This window comes from Mesocricetus auratus, unplaced genomic scaffold, assembly GCF_017639785.1.
Source record: "Mesocricetus auratus isolate SY011 unplaced genomic scaffold, BCM_Maur_2.0 Super-Scaffold_100014, whole genome shotgun sequence".
In the NCBI taxonomy this organism is placed as follows: domain Eukaryota; kingdom Metazoa; phylum Chordata; class Mammalia; order Rodentia; family Cricetidae; genus Mesocricetus; species Mesocricetus auratus.
In genome coordinates, this window is record NW_024429197.1 from 39,288,922 (window position 1) to 39,309,957 (window position 21,036).

The 21,036-nt window shown below is 42.3% G+C and overlaps 1 protein-coding gene across 3 annotated transcripts in view; it reads right to left on the reverse strand.

Moving 5' to 3' along the window:
- Nucleotides 1-3,189: 3,189 nt before the first annotated feature.
- Nucleotides 3,190-21,036, reverse strand: part of Ube2u (ubiquitin conjugating enzyme E2 U) — a 59,366-nt gene continuing 41,519 nt past the window's right edge. Inside the window, exons 8-10 of one of the 3 annotated variants that reach the window (XM_040757109.1) lie at nucleotides 19,632-19,713; nucleotides 5,349-5,446; nucleotides 3,190-3,496 (exon numbers count right to left, since the gene is read on the reverse strand). In XM_040757109.1, the coding sequence (XP_040613043.1) occupies nucleotides 3,318-3,496; nucleotides 5,349-5,446; nucleotides 19,632-19,713 (359 nt within the window). In that variant the 3' untranslated portion in view covers nucleotides 3,190-3,317. The remainder of the gene's footprint in view (nucleotides 3,497-5,348; nucleotides 5,447-19,631; nucleotides 19,714-21,036) is intronic. The other 2 variants (XM_040757110.1, XM_040757111.1) reach the window with 2 other exon arrangements.

Below are 21,036 nucleotides of genomic sequence, written 5' to 3' on the forward strand. Positions count from 1 at the left end.
CTGACTCACGGAGGGCATTGTGGTTTAGGAAGGTGAGAGATGGCATAAAGGAAGTTTGTTAGCTAGATAAAAAGAAAAAAACCCGCAGCCCCTTCCCCGAGGAATATCTTTCACAGGTGCTTATATAGGTGTTATGTAAGCTGCCTTGGGAGGGAAATAAACCCAGATGTGATGCTTCTAAGCCACCTTAAAGTGCAATAGTGACACTCATTTTTTTGGCAGTAACCAAGAGCTGTCTAACTGAACACAGGTCCACGTGACGGGAAGGCCATCATGCCTGGTCTGGAAATGCAGTCAGCTACCTCTGATAGTGAGACCATGAGGCCTAGAGAAGAATGGACTGCAGCTACTTTCCTAAATCACTCTAAACACTTAGCTATATTGTCAAAGAGGAGTGCAGCTTTCATCGCTCATCAAACAAATTTCTCCTTGAAGTAGACAGACACCATTCATTATGGAAAGCCATACGTGGTCAAAATGAGGAGAACAACTCATCTTAGTAGGGTGTCCAGCCCAAACTGACTCATCTACAGTACAATCCCCCATCTAAGAGACTCAGGCAACATCACGGGAAGGTGGGTGGAAAGATTGTAAGAATCTGAGGATTAGAAAGCTTTCTGTGAGACCGTGCCTCTTAGAAATGACAGGGAAATACAGGTGCTTAAGCAAGACCTGAACGATGATAATGCCAATAGAAATACGAACTTGAAAAAGAGAACTCTCACAGGGTCCCACCTCTTGGCTAATAGATACAGGCAATTAAACACAGTTGGCTGAAGGAGAACTAGTCTTTACCAGAAATGGCCCCCCAATAGGTTGTCCAACACCAAGTGGTCAGCCTTGAAACATACACATCTGAGCAACACTAAATGGATTGAACAGGTTATACTTTACATATTCACACACAATCATAATTAAAAAGAAGACACACTTTTGAGTTAGATAGGGGGTCATGGGAAGAGTTAGAAAGAGGAGTAGGAGGTGGGAAATAATGTAATTATATTTAAAATTTTTAATTGAAATAAAAAATTTAAATGTTTAAAGTATCCTCTTGTCTACTGCTTTTGAAAGCTTCATGATAGAAAGTGGTAAAATAAGAGTATGGGTTTATCGCATATATATCTAGAGGAAAACATTTGCAGTCCTGGTGATTAAATGGCCTGGAGTGATGTGAGCCTCCAGCCTTTGTCTTAAGACTGTCCCTCCAACTGTAAGAAGGCATCTGAGGTATGACTGTGGAGGGGGGAAGAGGGAGGATGAGCTCCTACTAGGGCACTGCAGATACACATGGCATTCTCAAGTCAAGATGCTTTTAAAGGAAATGGACAGATGACATGAGAAGGTGGAGAGAAGAGCACAGGGTTGAGTCAGTAGAAAGGATGGCTCTACCCGAGACTCAGCATGAGCGCCGGGACAGAAGGACAGCCACACCACCTTGTCCTATTGACTAGTATCCCTGTCCCCACCTCACCCCTTCCCTTACTCCACTGTCAGATATCATGGCTACAGGAAGTGAAAGCAAGTGTGACCCCCCCTCCCCCAGTTCTGAAGGGAAGGGATTAAGAGGAAAGGAAATATCATATACGGCAGCCAGAGAGAAAGAAAAGCTTTTGATTAGCTATTGTCATGGTCCATTTGGGGTTTGTTTCCACCGATTTGCCATCCTAAAATTGCATTGGAGACATGGTTCAGAAATCTACCTTCTGTGGCTGTGACCATCACCAAAGGCATCTTCCTCTACATCCTACATCACAGAGGTGCAGGATAAGTCATTTGTAATAGTTCTCATCAGGTGTGTGAGAACTCTTAGTGTCTGGGTGGTGGTGCACGCCTTTAATCCCAGCACTTGGGAGGCAGAGGCAGAGGGATCTCTGTGAGTTCAGAGACCAGTCTGGTCTATAAGAGCTAGTTCCAGGACAGCCTCCAAAGCCACAGAGAAACCCTGTCTTGAACCCCCCCCAAAAAAAGAACTCTTAGTGGTCCCGATCCAGATGTGTTTTGTGACGTGGCTCTCTGCTGGATGTGGCAGCTGTTGAAGGAGGAAAATTTTGTAACCCTGGTTGGGGGTTGGGTGAGGAGAATAGGTGGACAGCAAAGGTGTCAGAGTTTGTGATCAGTTGAGGCCTTACTGTCTGAACTGTCTCAGGCAGACTTGGGGCAGTTAGTTAACCAGGGAAGTGTAGCACATGATCAGAAGCCATGCTGTAGAGTGGTTTTTTATTTCATAGAAATAGACTGCCTGATAACTAGACCCAGAGTTGGACTTACATGCATGCATGGATATGTGCTGGTGAGGGCATGGCAATAAGCATTGCTTTGAAAGGCATAGTCCAGGGGCTAGACAGTGCTCAGTGGTTAAGAGTACATACTGCTCATGCAAACGGCATGAAAATAGTTTCCATCACCCACACCCGGCAGGTTCTAACTCCAGCTCCCTCTGGCCTCCTTGGGGACTGCACACACACACACACACACACACACACACACACACACACACACACACACACACACACACACACACGTGCGTGTGCTGATTACAGGCAAAAACCAACCAAACAAAACAAAAACAATCCTTTAAGAAAGGGAGAAGCTGGAGGCTCCATAAGCATGACCAGGCTTATGTAGAATTCCATTCTTTGGTAATCTCAACAAGTTTAGATTATAGTTAGAGGATAGGTTCTACTGTGCAGCATGTCCAAATGTGACAACTAAAGGAATAGTAAGTGTAGTGACAAATGCCATTGACAAATCTGATTTGGACAGCGTGTGGAGGGGAAGAGGGCTGCAGGCCATGGCAGGAATGTGTTTTGTTATAGAAGAGCCACGGCATGTACAAGCTGAGACAGTAAAGTGACAGAGAACAAAGGATAGATATGAGGGATGGCTGGTGGAGGTCTAGGAAAACTGAAGAGTGGATGGTGGCATCTCTTCCCTTGATTACAGAGGACCCGAGAACCTAGGCAGGTCCGGGTGAAATCACAGCTGCCTGTACTTGGGTTATGTGCAGTCTCTGAAAGGCTTTTCCATTCTTTTCTCCTTCAGCATTTTCCCTAATCCCATACCACGTGTTGCCCTGTGGGTTGTGGGGATATGAAAAGCAGCATTGACAGATGCTGCAGTGAGAACCTGATTTTGACTCACTTAGTTCCAAGCAAGAACAGAGTCTGAAGAACCCAGAGCAAGCAGTTCTCTGATTCATACTTGTATTTTGTGCTTGCAGAAAGATAAGACCGACAGGGGTAGAGAGCAGAAGCCGTGCCCTAACATCCGCCATGGTTGCTGCATGATGACTGGGTGGTGTTGAAAACCCTTGAATGTTAGTTCGTATAGTCCAAGGAATCTATATCGAGAGCATTGGTCCAGGCGACCAGGTTGTCCACTTCCTTTTCCCAGGACTCATTTGACTCGCTTTCTTCTGGCTGGTTTTCTTTACTCCACTCTGGCTCTGGTTCATAAGACCGTGATTCACTTTCCATAGAATCATAAGAAACTTCAGCTGTGGTGGGAAAAGGGGAAAACAGACATTTATTGAACTTAGTGGGATGATCAATGAGATCTAATGCTAAATTATCTGAATGGTAACATACAACCATTTAAAACATTCTTTTTTATAGAAAATGTGTGTGTGTGTGTGTGTGTGTGTGTGTGTGTGTGTGTTCAGTGCCTGTGGAAGCCAGGAGAGGAAGTAGAGCCCCTGGAGGGGGAGTTGCAGATGGTTGTGAGCTGGCCTTCTTGAGTGCTGGTACCTGAGCTGCTGTCCTCCTTAAGAGCAGTAAGAACTGTTAACTGCTGAGCTGTCTCTCCAGCCCTCCTCCCTTTTAAAACCTTCATTCTTTCCTTTTTTCTAAACCTTTTCATTACTCATTAGTTCATCCAGTTGGCCTATGTTTACATAGGGTTAGGGTTAGGGTTAGGGTTAGGGTTTACAATATATGTACTGTATTTTAGGAAAAGCCATTCTGTCAGCAACCTTGCTGAGATGGAAGGCAGATTCTTCCCAGGTTTCGCCCTCAAGGTTGTGCAAGTGTGTGAGCAGAGGATCAGCTCAGATATTCCTGGCACACAAGAACTATGAGTCTGTAAGTGTGTGTTGTCGCAGTTTTATACAGAGGATGACATGGCCATGAGAGAGGTGCTATGAGAACTCTTGGGAAACTTCTAGAGGGGTCAGCATGGACTGAGAATGCCTAGTGAGAAATGGAGAAAACCAAAGGTGATTTAGATTTCTGGAATATCTGCCTGCACATGATGAAATATTTTCTGATGGTCCAAACCTAAACACAGAATTCATTATAGTTGCAGGAGGGCATATATGATCAGAACACACTTATGAAATTCACAAGGAACTAATAATAATTAAAAACAATTTGTTTCATATACACCTCATGACCAAAGGGTAACTTATACAATGTGTGTAATAATTTTACGCATGGGACAACATGGCAACATCTTCACTCTCAGAAGTTTTAGAGCATTTCTGGTGTCAGGTTTTTGCATTAGAGATGCTCATCCTATATCTGAATTGGATGGAAAAGGATGCCTACATACTTGAAGATTAAGAAGGGGTAATAGCTGGGCAGTGGAATTGCACACCTTTAATCCCAGCAGTTGGGGGCCAGAAGCAGGCAGATCTCTGTGAGTTTGAGGCCAGCCTGGTCTACAGTGTGAGTTCCAGGACAGCCAAACGCTACACAGAGATACCTTGTCTTAAAAAACAAAACAAAAAAAAGAAAGAAAGAAAGAAAGAAAGAAAGAAAGAAAGAGTGTGTTTGTAGTGGGATATGAAGAACCTGTGTACTTTCCTAAATAATTAAAATAATGCAGAAAATAAGGAAGTGTGACCCGCTGGCTGGAGGGATGGAGGGATAAGAGTAAGAGGTGTTACTGAAAAAGACAGACAGTTATGGGAAAACCAAGCAGCCTCAATTTCACCCTGAAGGAAATGGGAAGTGATGAAGAGATTTGAGGTCTGGTAACAATAGCAGATGTGAGCTGTGGCGGACAAAGCATGGGTAGACAACACTCTACTCTTCAACTTCAACAGTGACCATATATCTACACGTTAGTTTCCAAGCATTTTGGTTTTGGCTACTTTTTCACAGTTTGCAACTTACCCTTAACCTTTCAAATATTAACAGATTAAGATGCAAAGCAAGCTTGAAAGTATAAAAAACAGTTCAGTTTAACAGTCTTTAATTCCTACGTAATTGGTTTGTTGAACTAATTTTGGTACAGCTGCAGCACACTTTTTAAGCCTTGTGCACTCAAACTTACTTCACCTGAGCAATAACTCACTATTATAATTGATAACTGAGATATAAAAGGAAAGAAAGCTGAATTCAATTTACTTGGAGATGGGCCGACAACCATCCTTTGGGCGAACTGATTGCTACTGTGTTCTGGTGATCTATTTTCTCTAGCAAACCGACACTTAGTGAGCCCGAGCCTGTAAAACAGGGGGAAAGGCATCTGTGAACTGTGGGAAGTATACATTAATTTAGGGAAGACAAACCAAACAGGTTGAATGAAACAGAAAGGTGGAACATGGGCCGGGAATGACAGGCTAGGACATGGTGCCATTCTGAGTGCTGACCAACAATGGCATCATTTTAGTATGTGCTTTTCCAAAGGAGCAGTAGTGAGAGAAACAATTGTGCTGGGGATTCCTATGGTACATGCTGCCATATTGCAAAGGTAAAAATAGAATGCTGCAAAGCGAGGGCTACCGTGACAAATGAGCACAAACTTGGTGTCTTAAAATGCCCCCTTTGCCTCTGCACTACATGTGTTTGGGACCCCCAATGGATGAGTAGAACCAAGGCCAGTGCCAGGCCCCACAAAATACACACATGCATATATTTAATACCTCTGATGTCTTGTCACCCTGACCTTTGCAGGGAGGGGCAATGACACTAAGACACATTTCTTTTTCTCTTCTCACAAATGGAAGATCCAACTTCAGTAACCTCAGTGTGGTTTTCCTTTGCTGATTAAGTCAGGGGTTGTCCTTCCAGAAAGCAGTTTACAGTATCTTTGGTTTGTCCAAATTACTACATCATTATCCATGTGCTTTGTAGGCTGCCATTAAGGGAAAAGGGGCTTCCTGAGATACTGTCAAGGTGATTGATAACCCAATCAGTTACTGAGTGACATGGTGGATAGTGTATGAGTGCTGGACTAAAGGCCAAGTCCCACTCTGGGTGAGAAGAAGGGGATAGAGGCTGCCAAATTCCAGTATGTCATTAAGAATACATGCATTTAAAGAACTATTATTTTTTCTAGGAATACATGCATTTAAAGAACTATTTTTTCTAGATTTTTTATTAATATTTTTAGACTGTGGTTGTATCTTAGTTAGGGTTTCTATTGCTGTGAGATACCATGACCATGCCAACTCTTATAAAGGAAAGTATTCAAATGGGGTGGCTGGCTTACATTTCAAAGACTTAATCCATTATCATCATGGTGAGAAGCAAGGCAACATTCAGGCAGACATGGTGCTGGAGAAGGAGCTGAGAGTTCTTCTTTTTAAAAATAAATTTTATTTAAATTAGAAACAATCTTATTTTACATATCAATCCCAGTTCCTTCTCCCTTCCATCCTCCCATGCCCCCCACTGACTCTCCCATACCACCCCCATCCACTCCCTAGGGAGGGTGAGGCCTTCCATGAGGGATCATCAAAATCTGTCAAGTCATTTGGGGCAGGGTCTAGGCCCTCCCCTGTGTATCTAGGCTAAGAGAGTATCCCTCCATGGGGAAAGTGCACTAGGGATACATCCTGGTTCCACTTCCAGAGGTCCCATAGACTTCCCAGTGCTCCTAGCTGACACCCACATTCAGGAGGCCTGGTTTCATCTTATGTTGGTTCCCCAGCTGTCAGACTGGGGTCCATGAGTTCCCACTTGCTCAGGTTAGCTGTTTCTGTGGGTTTTCCCAGCATGGTCTTGACTCCTTTGTTGGTCACTCCTCCCTCTCTACAACTGGATTCCAGGAGTTTGGCCCAGTGCTTAGCTGTGCATCTCTGCTTCTGCTTCCATCAGCTACTGGATGAAGGCTCTAGGATGACATTTAAGGTAGTCATCACTCTCATTATAGGGGAAGGGCATTTAAGGTAGCCTCTCCACTACTGCTTAGATTCCTAGTTGGTGTCATCCCTGTGGATATCTGTACAATTCCCTAGTGCCAGATTTCTCTTTAAACCTATAATGGCTCCCTCTATTGATGTCTCTTTTCTTGCTCTCCTCTATTCATCTCCTGACTCAATCCCTCATGTTCTTCTCCCTCCTCCTCTTCTTCCCTCCTCTTTATCCTCCCTCCCTCGCCCCTGCCCCCATGCTTTCTATTTGTTCAGGAGCTCTTGTCCCGTTCCCCTTTACCAGGGGACCATGTGAGCTGAGAGTTCTTACATCTTGATCTGAAGACAACAGGAAGTGGTCTGGGAGACTGATCATGACTTGCGCATATAAGAGACCCCAAAGCCTTCCTCCATAGTGACATGCTTCCTCCAACAAGGCTCCCAGCAACCCTTGGATCCCTTGGCTCATAGCTACAGATTCTAACTTCTGTCTTCACTCTGTTCCAAAGCTGCCCCTCCCAGGTGTGTCTTTGTGTATTTGCAAGAGTCCTTACTCTTGCTCTTGCAGCAAGGTTCAGAGAGATTTCAAACTCCACCTATTCCTGCCTCAGCCTCCTGCGCACTAGGATTTTAGGAATGTGCCACTCGTAAAAAACGAGTGTCCAACTCTTTTTTAACAGGGCCAAAGTCTTAGATAGGACACCTGCCAGTTCAGCGTGGCTTCATCTTAACAATTTATATCTTGTAGACATCGTTTTTAATTTTTTTGTTTTATTAACTTTTATTATTTTTCTGTTTATTTATTCTTCTCTCATACAGACATCCTGATCAGAGTTTCCCTTCCCTCCATTTCTCCCAGTCTCCCCCCGAAACTTTCCCTTTCCCCCAGATCCACTGCTTCTCCACTTCCCTTCAGAGAAGAGCAGGCCTCTCATGGATATCAACTGAACATGGCATAATAAGGTGCAATAAAACTAGGTACAAACCCTCACGTCAAGGATGGGCAAGCAGACATTGCCTTTGAAACAGGGTCTTAGTCTGAGATGCAAAAAGGGAAGGATAAAAATGGAGAAAGGGACCTCTATCCAACCCATTACATCAGGGAGATGTTTGAACAGAAAAATTCGTGACTTCCGGAGAAACTAACAAGACAGTGAAGACAACAGAGAGCCTAAGTCAAGCTACGAAGATGTCTGAAGGATCAGTACAGAAGTGAAACTTTCCATAAAAAGTTTGGGGACGGTCACCTTTTGAAAAAAGTTGTTAATCAAAATCAAGAGGCAGAGAGACATTCTTGTTCAAGGTGTAGCCCATTTATGCAATACTTCTGACAGCTCCTTTACTTGGAGTATCCATTTTGTGCCACATCGGACTACATGGGGAACTGGGGCTGGAAGAATGGGATGGACAAGGAGGCTCACCTCTATGAAGAGGAGACAAAGTGGAACCAATATAGAAATCAAGACGGCTCAGCGGTGACACATCCTAGAATGCTATGAAGCCCACCTCCCAAACAAACATTGCATAAGAATGGCGACCAATAATGTCTTCTTCTCTCAGAGAACAGTGGCAAGGCTTTTGGTCTTTCTCCCTTCTGTATTGATTCTTCACAGATGTGTTTTATCCAGTTGAAGAAGGTCTCCACACTCCCAGCCCTTCTGTTTGTTTGTTTGTTTATTTGATATGGATTATTTTTTATGCACTGTATAGTCAGAATGGCTTCAGACTTACTCTGTAGCCCAGGCTGGCCTCCTGCCTCAGTCTCCTAAGTGGTGAGTGCCACTGTGGTCAGCTCTGTCCTATTTTTTTTTTTTTTTGGTTTTTCGAGACAGGGTTTCTTTGTGGCTTTGGAGGCTGTCCTGGAACTAGCTCTCATAGACCAGGCTGGTCTCAGACTCACAGAGATCTGCCTGCCTCTGCCTCCCGAGTGCTGGGATTAAAGGCGTGTGCCACCAACGCCGGGCTCTGTCCTATTCATTTCTCTTCACTACTGAGAAGGTCGTTTGAACCTTCATTCATCTTCTCTTTGATGGTTTGGAGATTTTAGCTGTTAAATGAAGATTATATTCCGGTGTAAAGCCCACTTGGACTAATTTAAAAATAATTGTTAGAGTTACATGTTTGAACTATTTTAAGTGTAGCATTTATGTACCTGGGACACACTGAGCTCCACTTTGCATGCACTTGGCTTTTGTGGAGCTAATGCCCTAGGACAGGTGCTGGGAGCTCTTCCTCCCCAACCTGGCTCTGAAAGATTTTGTGTATATTTCAGTTATTTTCCTAAGTGTGAAGAAAATTCTCCACAGAAACCGTCCTGTGCTTAGTGTTTTGTACAGGTATTTTAGGTCTAGATACAGTTTATCAGATATGTAATTATTTCAGCTATCCATTTCTTTTCTTTTCTTTTTCCCCCAATCATGGGCGCTGCCCCCACAAGTCCTTGTCTTTTTGTTTTCAAGACAGGCTTTTTCTGTGTAGCCCTGGCTGTCCTGGAACTCGCTCTGTAGACTAGGCTGGCCTCGTACTTACAGAGCTCTGCCTCCAGAGTGCTGAGATTAAAGGGGTGTACCATCACTGCCAGGCTATCTATCTACTCTAATTATGTCTCAATAGACATTGTCTTTCAAGACTTGTGCTCATTAGATTTATTGGTCTGAGACTTTTATTTCAGAGAGATATGCTTATTGGATATAGATTCCAGGTTTAACAGTTTCAAGTACTTAAAGGTTGTCATTCATTGTGTTTCACTTACACATTTTCTGACATGATGTTATTGGTTGTTCTCATTCATTCTCTATGTGTGAATTAAAAAACAAACCTTTGCTAGCTTGTGTGCGTGCCTGTGTGCGTGTGTGTATGTGTGTGTTGTTGTTGTTGTTGTTGTTGTTGTTGTTTTGTGGTGCTAGGGTTCAAATGCAGAGTCTCACTTTTGCCAGACAAGTAGTTGACTGTTGAGTCACACATCCCAGCCCCCTTTGCTACTGTTAGATTTTTTCCTCATCCCTGAGTTCCAGCCATTTGATTAGGATAGACTTTGGTATTTCTTAATATTTCTTTTTCTTGGGATTGATGATTTTTCTTGGTGTGTGTCTTTAAGATTTTCATCAATTTGGAAATTCGTAAGCCTTAGCAATTTCTTCTGATAGTTTCCTGTCCCTTCTTCTCCAATTGCATGCCTCTTGCTTCATCTGATAATGGTCCCGTGGCTCACTCTTGCTCTTTAGTCTTGTTTTGGTCTTTTCCCTTCTCTACTAAGAGTTTACATGGAGCATGGAGTGTGTTCTTTAAAAAATATTTAAGTTAGCATGTATATAGGTCTCCTTTTCATATATATATATGTCTTTTATATATATGCCTTTTGGAAGTGTCATGTTGAAACTATGGAAGACATCGTGATTCTCATGTCATCTTGGTGTAGGCGTTTCTGCACCTGTTGCTTAAGTGAACTGTACATGTTGCTTAAGTGAACATGATTGTTATACTTTTGAGTTCACTGAAGATTTCCTCTACAGTGATTTTTCTGGTCTTCCCATAGGAAGGTGTGTTTGCAGATATTAATTTTAAGTTGTATGTATACATTTATATATAATTTAGTGTGTTGATAAAGTTTAATGTATAATATGTAAGCATATTACATATAAATTATATATATGTATATATACCTCTTTTGGAGACAGGATCTATTAATCCAGCGTGGCCTCAAACTTGTGATCCTCCTGCCTTAGATTCCCAACTGCTGGGATTTCAAGAATGTACTACTATATCCATGCTCCACACAGTCTGTATTTGTACCATGTTGATTTATTTTTATCTATAGATTATCTGTTCTTTTATGTGTCTTCTGTTTATTTCCTCTTCATTTTTATGGTTTTATTTTAGTTTAAAATAGATTTCTTTCCATATAATATATTCTGACCATGGTTTCCCCTCCCTCATCTCCTCCCAGATCCCCCGCACCTTCCCACCCATCCAACTCCTTACCTTCCCCTCTCTCTTTAGAAAACAAACAGGCAAATAAGGAAACAAACCAGAATAGAACAACATAGAGAGAGCGAAACAAAGAAAAGTCACTAGAAGCACATACACACAGAGTGAGAAAACTCATAAAACCACAAAATCAGAATTCATAATACATAAGCCAAAGACCACCAAGGTTTAAAAAATTGCCCAGACAAAGCATTGGGAGACAAAAAATATCCAAATGTATTACTGAGTTTGTTTTGAGTTGGCCATCTTTTATTGGATATGAATATTGCTGCTTTAAGGTTCATGTCTACTAACTGTACCATCAATGTTAATTACTTCTGGTCTGGGGTCATACTCCTGCTTATATTCATAACTGGTTGTTTAATATGGAAGGCTAAAAACTAATTTTGATTAGTCAGGCTCTGAATTTTCTTATCTTCCTTTAAATATGTCTGTGTTTTGTTGTGATGTGGAACTCAGTACCTTTCAATCAGTTTGAAATTTCTTGTTTTTTTTAATTTAATTTATTTATTTTTATGGTTCCAGGACAGTCTTTTACTAGAAGCTAGACATGACTCCTCTCAAATCCATCCAATGTTCATTCTCTCTCCCTTGTTACTGATAAGGCCCTGTCTTAAAGAAAATATGATTTAAAATTACTTATCACACGTGCACCTGCATCTGTGGGTACGGTATACACAAAGTACAGAACAAATGTGCAGGTCAGAGGTCAACTTCTGGGCTGTGGTTCTCACCTTCCACCTTGCTGAGGAAGGGCCCCTCTTGTTTCTGCTGCTGTGCTGTGTGGTCCAGATTAGCTGTCCTGAAAACATCTGGACAGTTCTCCTGTCTCTGCCACCAGGCTCACCAGAGGAGACCTGTTTAAGTCAGGGTCCACCAAATCTCTGCCACAGCCACAAAGCCACAGTAAATTGGTGAAATCGATTACCTCCATAAGAGGAAGGGAAAAGAACCAAGAATCCACTGAAATACATTTAAGGAGCTGGAGACACAGATTTTCAAAAGGAGCATCGAGGGGAAGAGGGTGTCAGCTCTCTTCTGAGTCAGAGTGACTTCACACGCCAGAGACAGCCAGGCTAAGATGTCCGAGAATGAGCTGCGATCTGTTTCTGCCATGACTTGTTTTGAATCACACCTTCTCTCAGCTCCAGCCCTGCCCCAGGCCTCAGTGTCTGCCCTGGTGCCTGTCTGTGGCAATGCAGGCCAAAATCTAAATTTCAGCTGCTATTAAATGTGTAACCCTAGAAAGCTTAAGCTTATTTTAGTTTTACCCTTTTCTGCAGTTTTATAATGTGTGGATACTTTCTAATTTCCTGGAAGGTCTCACAGACAAATGGAAGGCATTGGAATAGTCGAACACCATCAGGTGTTAGATGTAAACTAGGAAAGAAGATTAGAGTTGAGTGGGTGCGTCATGACATGTGACGTTCCGAGTCCCTAAAAGCATCTAAGGAGAGAGAAAGTACTGGCCTGAGAGGAATTGTTTATTTCTGTTTTCACCTTTCTTTGGTTTGTGGACTACAGGTTAAACCCAGGGCCTCCGGAGGGCTAGGCAAGTGTTCTGCCACTTGGTCCTTGGAGATAGTATATGACAGCAGATGACTCCCATAAATGATGTTGCTGATACTGGTCTTGAATTCTTAACCCTCCTGCCTCCACCATCCAGAGTTCTGGAATTCTATGTGTGTGCTACTATGCCTGGGAGAACTCAGTTTTTAAAAGTACTTTTTTCTTTCTTGAATATATTTTTTTCCTTTATATTTTAAAACATGAACACTTGTCCACATTGATGCCAATTCTCTCTTTAAACACAAGATGGCACTAAAGGTCTAATCTTAGGGGAATAAAAAAGGCTGGATTTCCTTTAAAAATATATTCACTATGTAATTATGTAAGCCTATAAGAAGGATGTTTAAATCCAATCACGATGAAAGGACTGCACTAACATACGTGAAATGCATTAAAATAAGTCTATGTAACTGGAGGAAAAGGCAATTACTATTCTAAGAAAAAGATTATTTGTGTTTTATGGGTTTAAATACACCCAAACAGATTTTAAAAAACCCACAACTGGTTAAAGTCAGATATAAACATAATACACACTAACTTCAGAAGTCGAAATGCAGGACTCCTGAGTCCGGAGTGTGCTCTGCAAATACAAGAAAGTTTTACATTGCTATCTGACGTGGCACAGGTATTCATCTCCTTTTCAAAGGTCTAAAGGAAGACTGTTTAAGAGTAAACCCTGATATGGAGGCACTCACACAAACCCCTCTCCTTTAAAGGTGGACATGATCTGCTCCTGGCTGTGAGCAGACAGGAGGGACACACGTACTGAGACTTCCAGTCTCCGGGAAGGACCTACTAGTAGCCAAGCAGGACATACTTGTTTTAATTTTCAAATAAGATTTGTGCTTATCAACACAACTTGGTTGATCTTGGTGCCTCCAATATTTTTAAACTGGTAAATCAGAGAAAAGTGTCAGAGGTGGTGACCCCATTGAAAATGGAGGCAAGGAGTCTGGGTTTGGTGCTGTGCACGGGGCGGGCTAAGTGATGGGCTGTGGGGCTGCTTAGCTGTGGCTTTGCAGGATGCTTACGTATATCTTCGTATGTCGCACTGATAGCCCTGCCTGTCAACTCCAACAGAACATCAGGGATGGAGGGGAAATACCTAGTGAGTGGATACTATTCTCTCATACTACTTCCTGTTCTTTCTATAACTCTCTTTTAGCTTCTTTCACTGGGACAAAATACCTGAGATAGTCAACTTTAAAAAAAAAAAGGTTTCTTTGTGGATCATGGTTTCAGTCCTTGGTCACTTGGTCCTATCATTTTGAACCTTTGACAAGGGGAGACCTCACAGTGAAACAAAACTGCTTATTTCATGGTAGTTGGAAACCAAATGAAGTGGTTTGAGTCTCAGTGTCCCCCTCTCCAAAGCATGCCCCAGTGACCTAAGTTCCTTGAACTAGGCCATACCTCCTGAAGATCCCACCAACTCCTGGCAGGACCACAGACCAAGCCCTTAGCATGCTTTACTGGCTTGCTTTTCCATTGCTGTGATGGAACTTGCAGAGAAGCAACTGCAGAGAAGGTTTATTTGGGTTACAAGTTACAATCTATCATCAGGAAAGCTGGAACTCAGGGCTGGGACCTGAAAACAGGAACTGAAGCAGAAGCCATGCAGGAGCATGCCACTGACTTGTTCCTCATGGTTCACTAAGCTGCTTTCTTCTACCACCCAGGACCACCTGCCCCAAGGTGACACCTTGGTCACCTGGGGTGACCACCATAGGCTGGGCTTTCCTCTAGCAATTAGCTATCAAGAAAATGCCTCACAGACTTATCCACAGGCAATCTGATGCAGGCCTTTTCCAAATTAAGGTTTCTTTTCCCAGATAACTCTAGCTTGTATCAAATTGACAGAAAAAGCAGGACACATGGTCTTTGGGGAACACAAAAGACTCAGACTATAACAACCTGCTGTGGGCACAGGAGCAACAGTCTTTTTTTCTTTTTTACATCTTTTTAATGTAAATTAGAAACAAGCTTCTTTTACATATCAATCCCAGCTCCCTCTCCCTCCCCTCCTACCCTGCTCCCCACTGACCCCCCTATCCCATCCCCTTTCTGCTCCCCAGGGAGGGTGAGGCCTTCCATGGGGGATCTTCAAAGTCTGTCACATCATTTGGAGCAGGGCTTAGACCCTCCCCTGTGTGTGTAGGCTGAGAGTGTCCTTCTATGTGGAGTGGGCTCCCAAAGTCCATTCATGGACTAGGGATAAATACTGTTCCACTACCAGAGGCCCCATAAATTAACCAGACCTCCAAACCAACATCCTTGTTCAGGGGGTCTGGAACAGTCCTATGCTGGTTTCCCAGCTATCAATCTGGGGTCCATAAGCAACCCCTTGTTCAGGTCAGCTGTTTCTGTGGGTTTCTCCACCAGGAGCAACATTCTTTTACAAATTCTTTATAAACTGAAAATAAGACTCCACCAGAACTAATAACTTAGATAACGTGCTAGCTCTTGGAGCTTAGACCCTGGATAGAGATTGTTTCTATTATTTGCTGTAGTGTATGGCAGTTTTGAGTGTACATGACCAAAAACACTCTAAAGAATGACCTTCATTATTTTCTGATTTTATATGTTCACTATTTCTCTTGAGAAAGTAAGTAAAATGATCAGATGTTAGAGCCATTTTCTTTCCTGTGTCTTAGGAATGAGACATTCATGAATATTCAAATGACAGTCAAAGTGGTGTAAAAAGAAAGCCTTAGAAATGAACACCAAATCACAAGATTGATTGGTGAATATTTATGAGCTGATTATGATAATGAGTTTCTATTAATAGCAACCAAAATACGTGTAAGAGTTTAGAATTTGCATAAAATATTTATGACAGTCATATTTCCAGTTTTCAATCCTGGTTTATGGACTATACCCTAGAACTCCCCAAACAGAACCAAGATCTCTACATCATGGGCCTTAACTTTCATTTTTCCCTAAAATTAATTTCCTTCAATTCTAATAGTAAATGGTGAGGCAAGATACACATGCATTTTTTTTCAACAAAGTTGACTGAGTACCTACTATATGCTATGCACTCCACTAAGCATTGAGAATGCAAAGCTATTCCAATTCCCCTGTCCTAGGTACTTGCCCATGAACAGACGAATCTGAAACACAGGGGTGCTGACAGAGACAGGAGCTTCATACTACAGAAGAGGGGATGGAGTGCTTGGGACCTTGGAGCACACAAAGGGCAGTTTCACATGGAGAAGTATGTGCTGGATCCATGTCACCCTCGTGGAATGCTGAGCCAGGCAGACGAGAGGTGGAGGAGAGAAGGCAAACTGCAGGCATGATGGCACTAGATACATGCGGTCAGCTACGTGTTATTTTCTAACTTGAGATAAATTTACATTTTTTACATATTTCTGCCAGAGATTATTTTCATTCTTTGGTATGCTGGGGGGCATAAACTTCCCATATTTCCCACTCCTCAGGATGTTTCTTGAATGTTCACATGCTAAACTTTAAATATGTGGGATCATTCAGGAAACTCAATGCAAAACAGCTTTTGTAAGGAAGGTTGTGTTATGACCAGGGTGACACTTTCTGAGAGGGAAGAGCCCTGCCAAGATCTGCCTGCCTCTTCCCCCTACTATTTCCAAAGAAAAGTTTCCCTTCTGTGATGGGAACAAGGGCCAGAGCAGAAGCAGAACTAGCAATGGCAAGCCTTATGGGCGTATCTGTGTGCTAGGCAGCATTAGAAGTATTTACATATGTTGAATTAGTGAGTCCTCAAGAGCTCTTTGGAAGGCAGGTGTTATTGAGTGAATACAACTAAAGCAAAGGGAGTCAGCTATGATGTTCAAGGTCCCAGAGGTGGTAACCAGACAGTTCCAGGGCTCCACACTTAAGCACATACAGCAAAGGCTACCTTTTGGCTCAGGCCAAGACTTAACTCAGAATCCCAGTAAAAGCCTCTGCTGGGAGAGATACTCCAGGTTGACAGCAGAAGAAATCTCAAGTCTCCATGAACTAGTGAGAAAATAGTTGAGTATTGCTTAGGAATCAAGTATTGCTGGAGGAGGACAGTGAGCAGGGGAATAACAGGAAGAGTAATAAACGATGCGGATAGAAGTCTCAATTTGTGTTTTATTTCTAAAGAACTAATGAATGGATAATTAATGAGGATGGCGTTAATATTCTTATATGTGGTAAGCTAGGAACTCTACCACTGAGCCACATTTCCAACTCTGTTTTTGTTTTTTTTTATTTTCCTCTTTAAACAGGAAATATAAGGATAAGGAAGACATTTTCAAACATTTTTTGGAAACAGAGAGATGGTAGGCATGATGGTACACATTTGTAATCTCCACACCCAAAAGGCTGAGGCAGGAGGACAGAGAGTTTGAAAGGTTACAAAGTTAGTTCAAAGCCAGCCTTGTCTCAAGAAACCAGGGGCTGGGTACTTAGCTCAGTGGTTGAGGGCTTGCTAATGGTGCAATGCCTACCCTGGGGTGTGTCTCCAGGAGTCCTGAAAGCCCCTCACCCTGCCATGATGGCTACTTTAAATTGTTAACTTGATTTAGAATCATGAAGGAGACATACTTATGGGCATGTCTGATTTCCAGAGAGATTTGACTGGGGAAGAAGGAGCCATCTTGACTGTGTAGCACTTCCCCATGGGCTAGGACCCTGGACTGAGTAAAATAAGAAAAAGGAGACAATAAACTGGGTGCCAGCACTCTGTGCTCCTTAACTGTGGGCACAGCGTGATGGCCTCCTTGCCTCCCGCCTCATGCCTTCCCCACCATGATAGCCCATACCCTCACACGGCCAGCCAAAGCCCATCCTTCCTTCTTACATCCTTTCCTTGGGTATTTATCTGTTGACAACAATAAGTAGCTAACATGCAGCCCCAACAAAAACACCACAAAGGAGGCTGGAGAGATGGCTCAGAAGTTAAAAAAGCTTTTCTCTCTCTCAGAAGACCAGAGTTCGGTTCCCATAACCCACATCAGGCAATTTACAACTACCTGTAACTCCATCTCCAGGGGATGTGACTTATACATTGTACACGTGCACACCACACCCACGCATGCACACTCATGCATAAAATAATAACCTTTAAAGAACATTAAAGTATTTTGGCACACCTATACAATTACTCACTTGAAAGCATTTTTTACTTCAGTTGAGCACTTTGTCACATATCATGCATTTTGGAAAGAAGCTGAGTTTCACTACTCCTTGGGTTTCTGCTAGGCGTGCATTCAGTTGCATATACAAATATTTTTTGCCACTATAAAGTGCCCATAAATGAAGCATCTTTTAAAAACTTTATCCAAAGTATTATTTTTCTGACTACTCAATTTCACAATTTGTAAGAAGCAAATAGCATTTGATCTGTACATATTCTCATCAGCCACCAGATGGCATGAGGTGTGAGCGCTTTCTCCTGACAGGGTCACTGCACATACCTTGACCTAATAATGTATTTTGAAGCGTTCTATCACTCAAACAGCTCAGTTATTTTAGCCACATGTAGAAGTGAGTGACTAAGTTGATATTGACATGGTCCTCATTTTTCTAAATCTTGGGCTTCTGGGAGACTCTGGCCAACATAATGAACCAATGAGCAAACAAATAAGACAAAGGAGCTCTGTTACAGGAAACAGGAAAGGGAGTCACGTCAAAACAATGACCATCTTAGATTCTGAAGAAATTTTTCAACTGCAAAAGAAACTTGAAACAGGCCTTCAAATTCAGCTTAATATATTTCTGTCCTGTCTATAATTTATGCCGAGAGCAGAAGAGTAATATAAAAACTTTGCTTTACTTTGGCCCAAAGAAAAGTTGTTGCTAAAGTTTGGAGAAGAAGAAAAGGATAGGAAAGCCTATTTGACTTTGCTCAAATTCAGAACACAGTGTGTGTTTAATGACCATATAGTCGCCTCTGAAAAAATGCAGAATACTGACTGCTGATAACAGCAGCTAAAATGCAAGATGAGGAGCCTGAGTGCAACAGAGTCTTCCCTCCCCATGCCTCATGGTAGCATGTTTGCTGAACACGGAAGAAAGCACACTGTTGACATGCTTTCTCTCCTATGCAGAATCCAGAACACACACACACACACACACACACACACACACACACTGAAAATAGAAGGGAGACTGGGAAGAGGAAGGGGCCTAACAGAGAGATGGTCAGGGAGAGAAGGTGATTGCTTAATATAGTCTGAGTATGTGTTATATTTGGGTAAAGAATCATTATAAAATCTATCATTTTGTATAGTTAATATACCATTATTTGTTGTGTGTATGTGGTGTGAATACACATGTGTATCTGTGTGTGTGTGTGTGCATATATACCTACGTGTTTACATGTATAGCTATGCACAAGAGTATGGAGGCTAATGGTTGACATTTGATGCCTTTCTTGATTGTTCTACTAAGGTAGGGTTCCTTGCTTAACCCGGAGCTCTCCAATTTGGTTAGTAGAAAAAGTATCCCTGTCTCTATCTTCTGAGAACAGGGATTGCAGGATGGACAGCCGGCCTACCTGGCATTTATACGGGTGTTGGGACCTGGACTCTGGTCTTCATACATGCATGGCAAACACTTTATTCCTGTATCTTCCTCCAATAAAATAAATTAAATCATACAAGAATAAAGATATACACCCACGTGTGTGTGTGTGTGTGTGTGTGTGTGTGTGTGTGTGTGTGTGTGTGTGTGTGTAGTTCCTGAGTGGGAAATGTTTGGGAAAATGAAGTCAGAGCTATGAGAAAGATGAAAAGGTAATGTGATAACTAACTCTGAGGACCGGCTTGGTCTTCACTATGGCTCATGTCCCATCTCCATGTTTGCCAGCTTTCCTACCTGAGTTCCACTGAAGGGAGATTATACTCTCTTATCATTGTTCTTATGCTTAGAAAAGGCAGAGGCTGCGATTCTCAGGGTTTCTGCTAATAGCTCAGGAGATAGAGAGCGGAATCACTGAGACTCAAGGTCAGCGATGTCACACAATCAAAGCACTTAGGTGTCTTACGTCGGCTTCCACTGCTTGGGCCGCTGCTGATCCTGTTGCTTCCATCTGTAATACCGTTCCATGAAATTTGGGTCTCCAAAAGCTGGAATAAAGTGATTACAAGAAGTCTTCATATACATTCTTTAATATAGTTCAGAGCTGAAAGTAACTCACTTCTCATTAAGTTGATATGTGGCAATTGCACACACTATATAGTTCATGTTACAATGCATGAAGACTTTGCAAGTGTTTTCTTTATATTGGAGCTGTGTAATACTCGATATTGTTTGAAATAAGTAGATTGTGACTCAGAAATTGTTTTCATTATAATGACATTCGTTTACATATCATTTATGCAGTTAAATAAAATTTATGGGAGACCATTGTTTTGGACTGAGGTTCTACACTAGGCCCCAACACCAATACAAGATGGAGTTCTTTAATCTGGGTGGTGGTACATGCCTTTAATTCCAGCACTAGGGAGGCAGAAGCAGAGGGATTTCTGAATTTGAGGCCAGCCTGCCTGGTCTCCAGAGTGTGTCCTATTACAGCCAGGGCTACACAGAGAAACCATATCTTGGGGAAAAACAACAACAACAACAAAAGGTGGCGTTTCCTTTTTTGTTGACATGCTCATAGTGTCATGAATGCTTCAAGCAAGCAGCAGAGTCCCCAAACAAAGCAAACAGGCCGGGCAGTGAGATGATAGAGTCCCCTCTTCTGTCCCCTTATGAGAAAACTAGCCTGTTTTTTTTTTCTCGTTCCTGTAGGAGCCAAGCTGTCCTATCCCTTAGTTAAATGCTACCCAATTCATGATACACTAATAAAAAAGCCAATTACATCTTTAAACTTGCAGAAACTTAGTAATAGTAATAGTAATAAAGTATTAAGAGAAACTCATGAAAATCACGGACCTTAATAGTTTAATGAATTTCTAATTTAGCACTTGGAGCGAAAAATTAAATCTTGGGATTGGAAGTAACAATGTTTTCGTTTCTACTCTGAGAACTGCTATTTTGTTTTGCTTCCAGTCCTGGGAAAATCCAGAGGCTGTGCATATCAAGTAAAGCTTCTGGGGCACACCTACTGCCAGGGACATTTCAGATCTGGATTTTCCACAGAGCAAGAGTCTCAAACAGATGGTCCTGCTGGCCCTGAGGGAGCCCTTTGGCCATGTTTCCGTGACACCGTCCCTTCTCCTAGTTGATGACAAGGGCTCCAGTGGCCTCCCTTGATCTGAGCACTGGGAGTTCATCTTCCTGCATTCATGCCAGTCAAGTTCATCCTTCTCCCCAGCAGTGAGGCTCTAAGGCATATCTTAAGGAAGCCTCTACTCCTTCAATGTTTTCTTAGAACCTGGGTTTTCTATGACAATCATTTTCACTGTTCTCAAAGAACCTTAGTTCTTATTAAGATTTATGTCCAG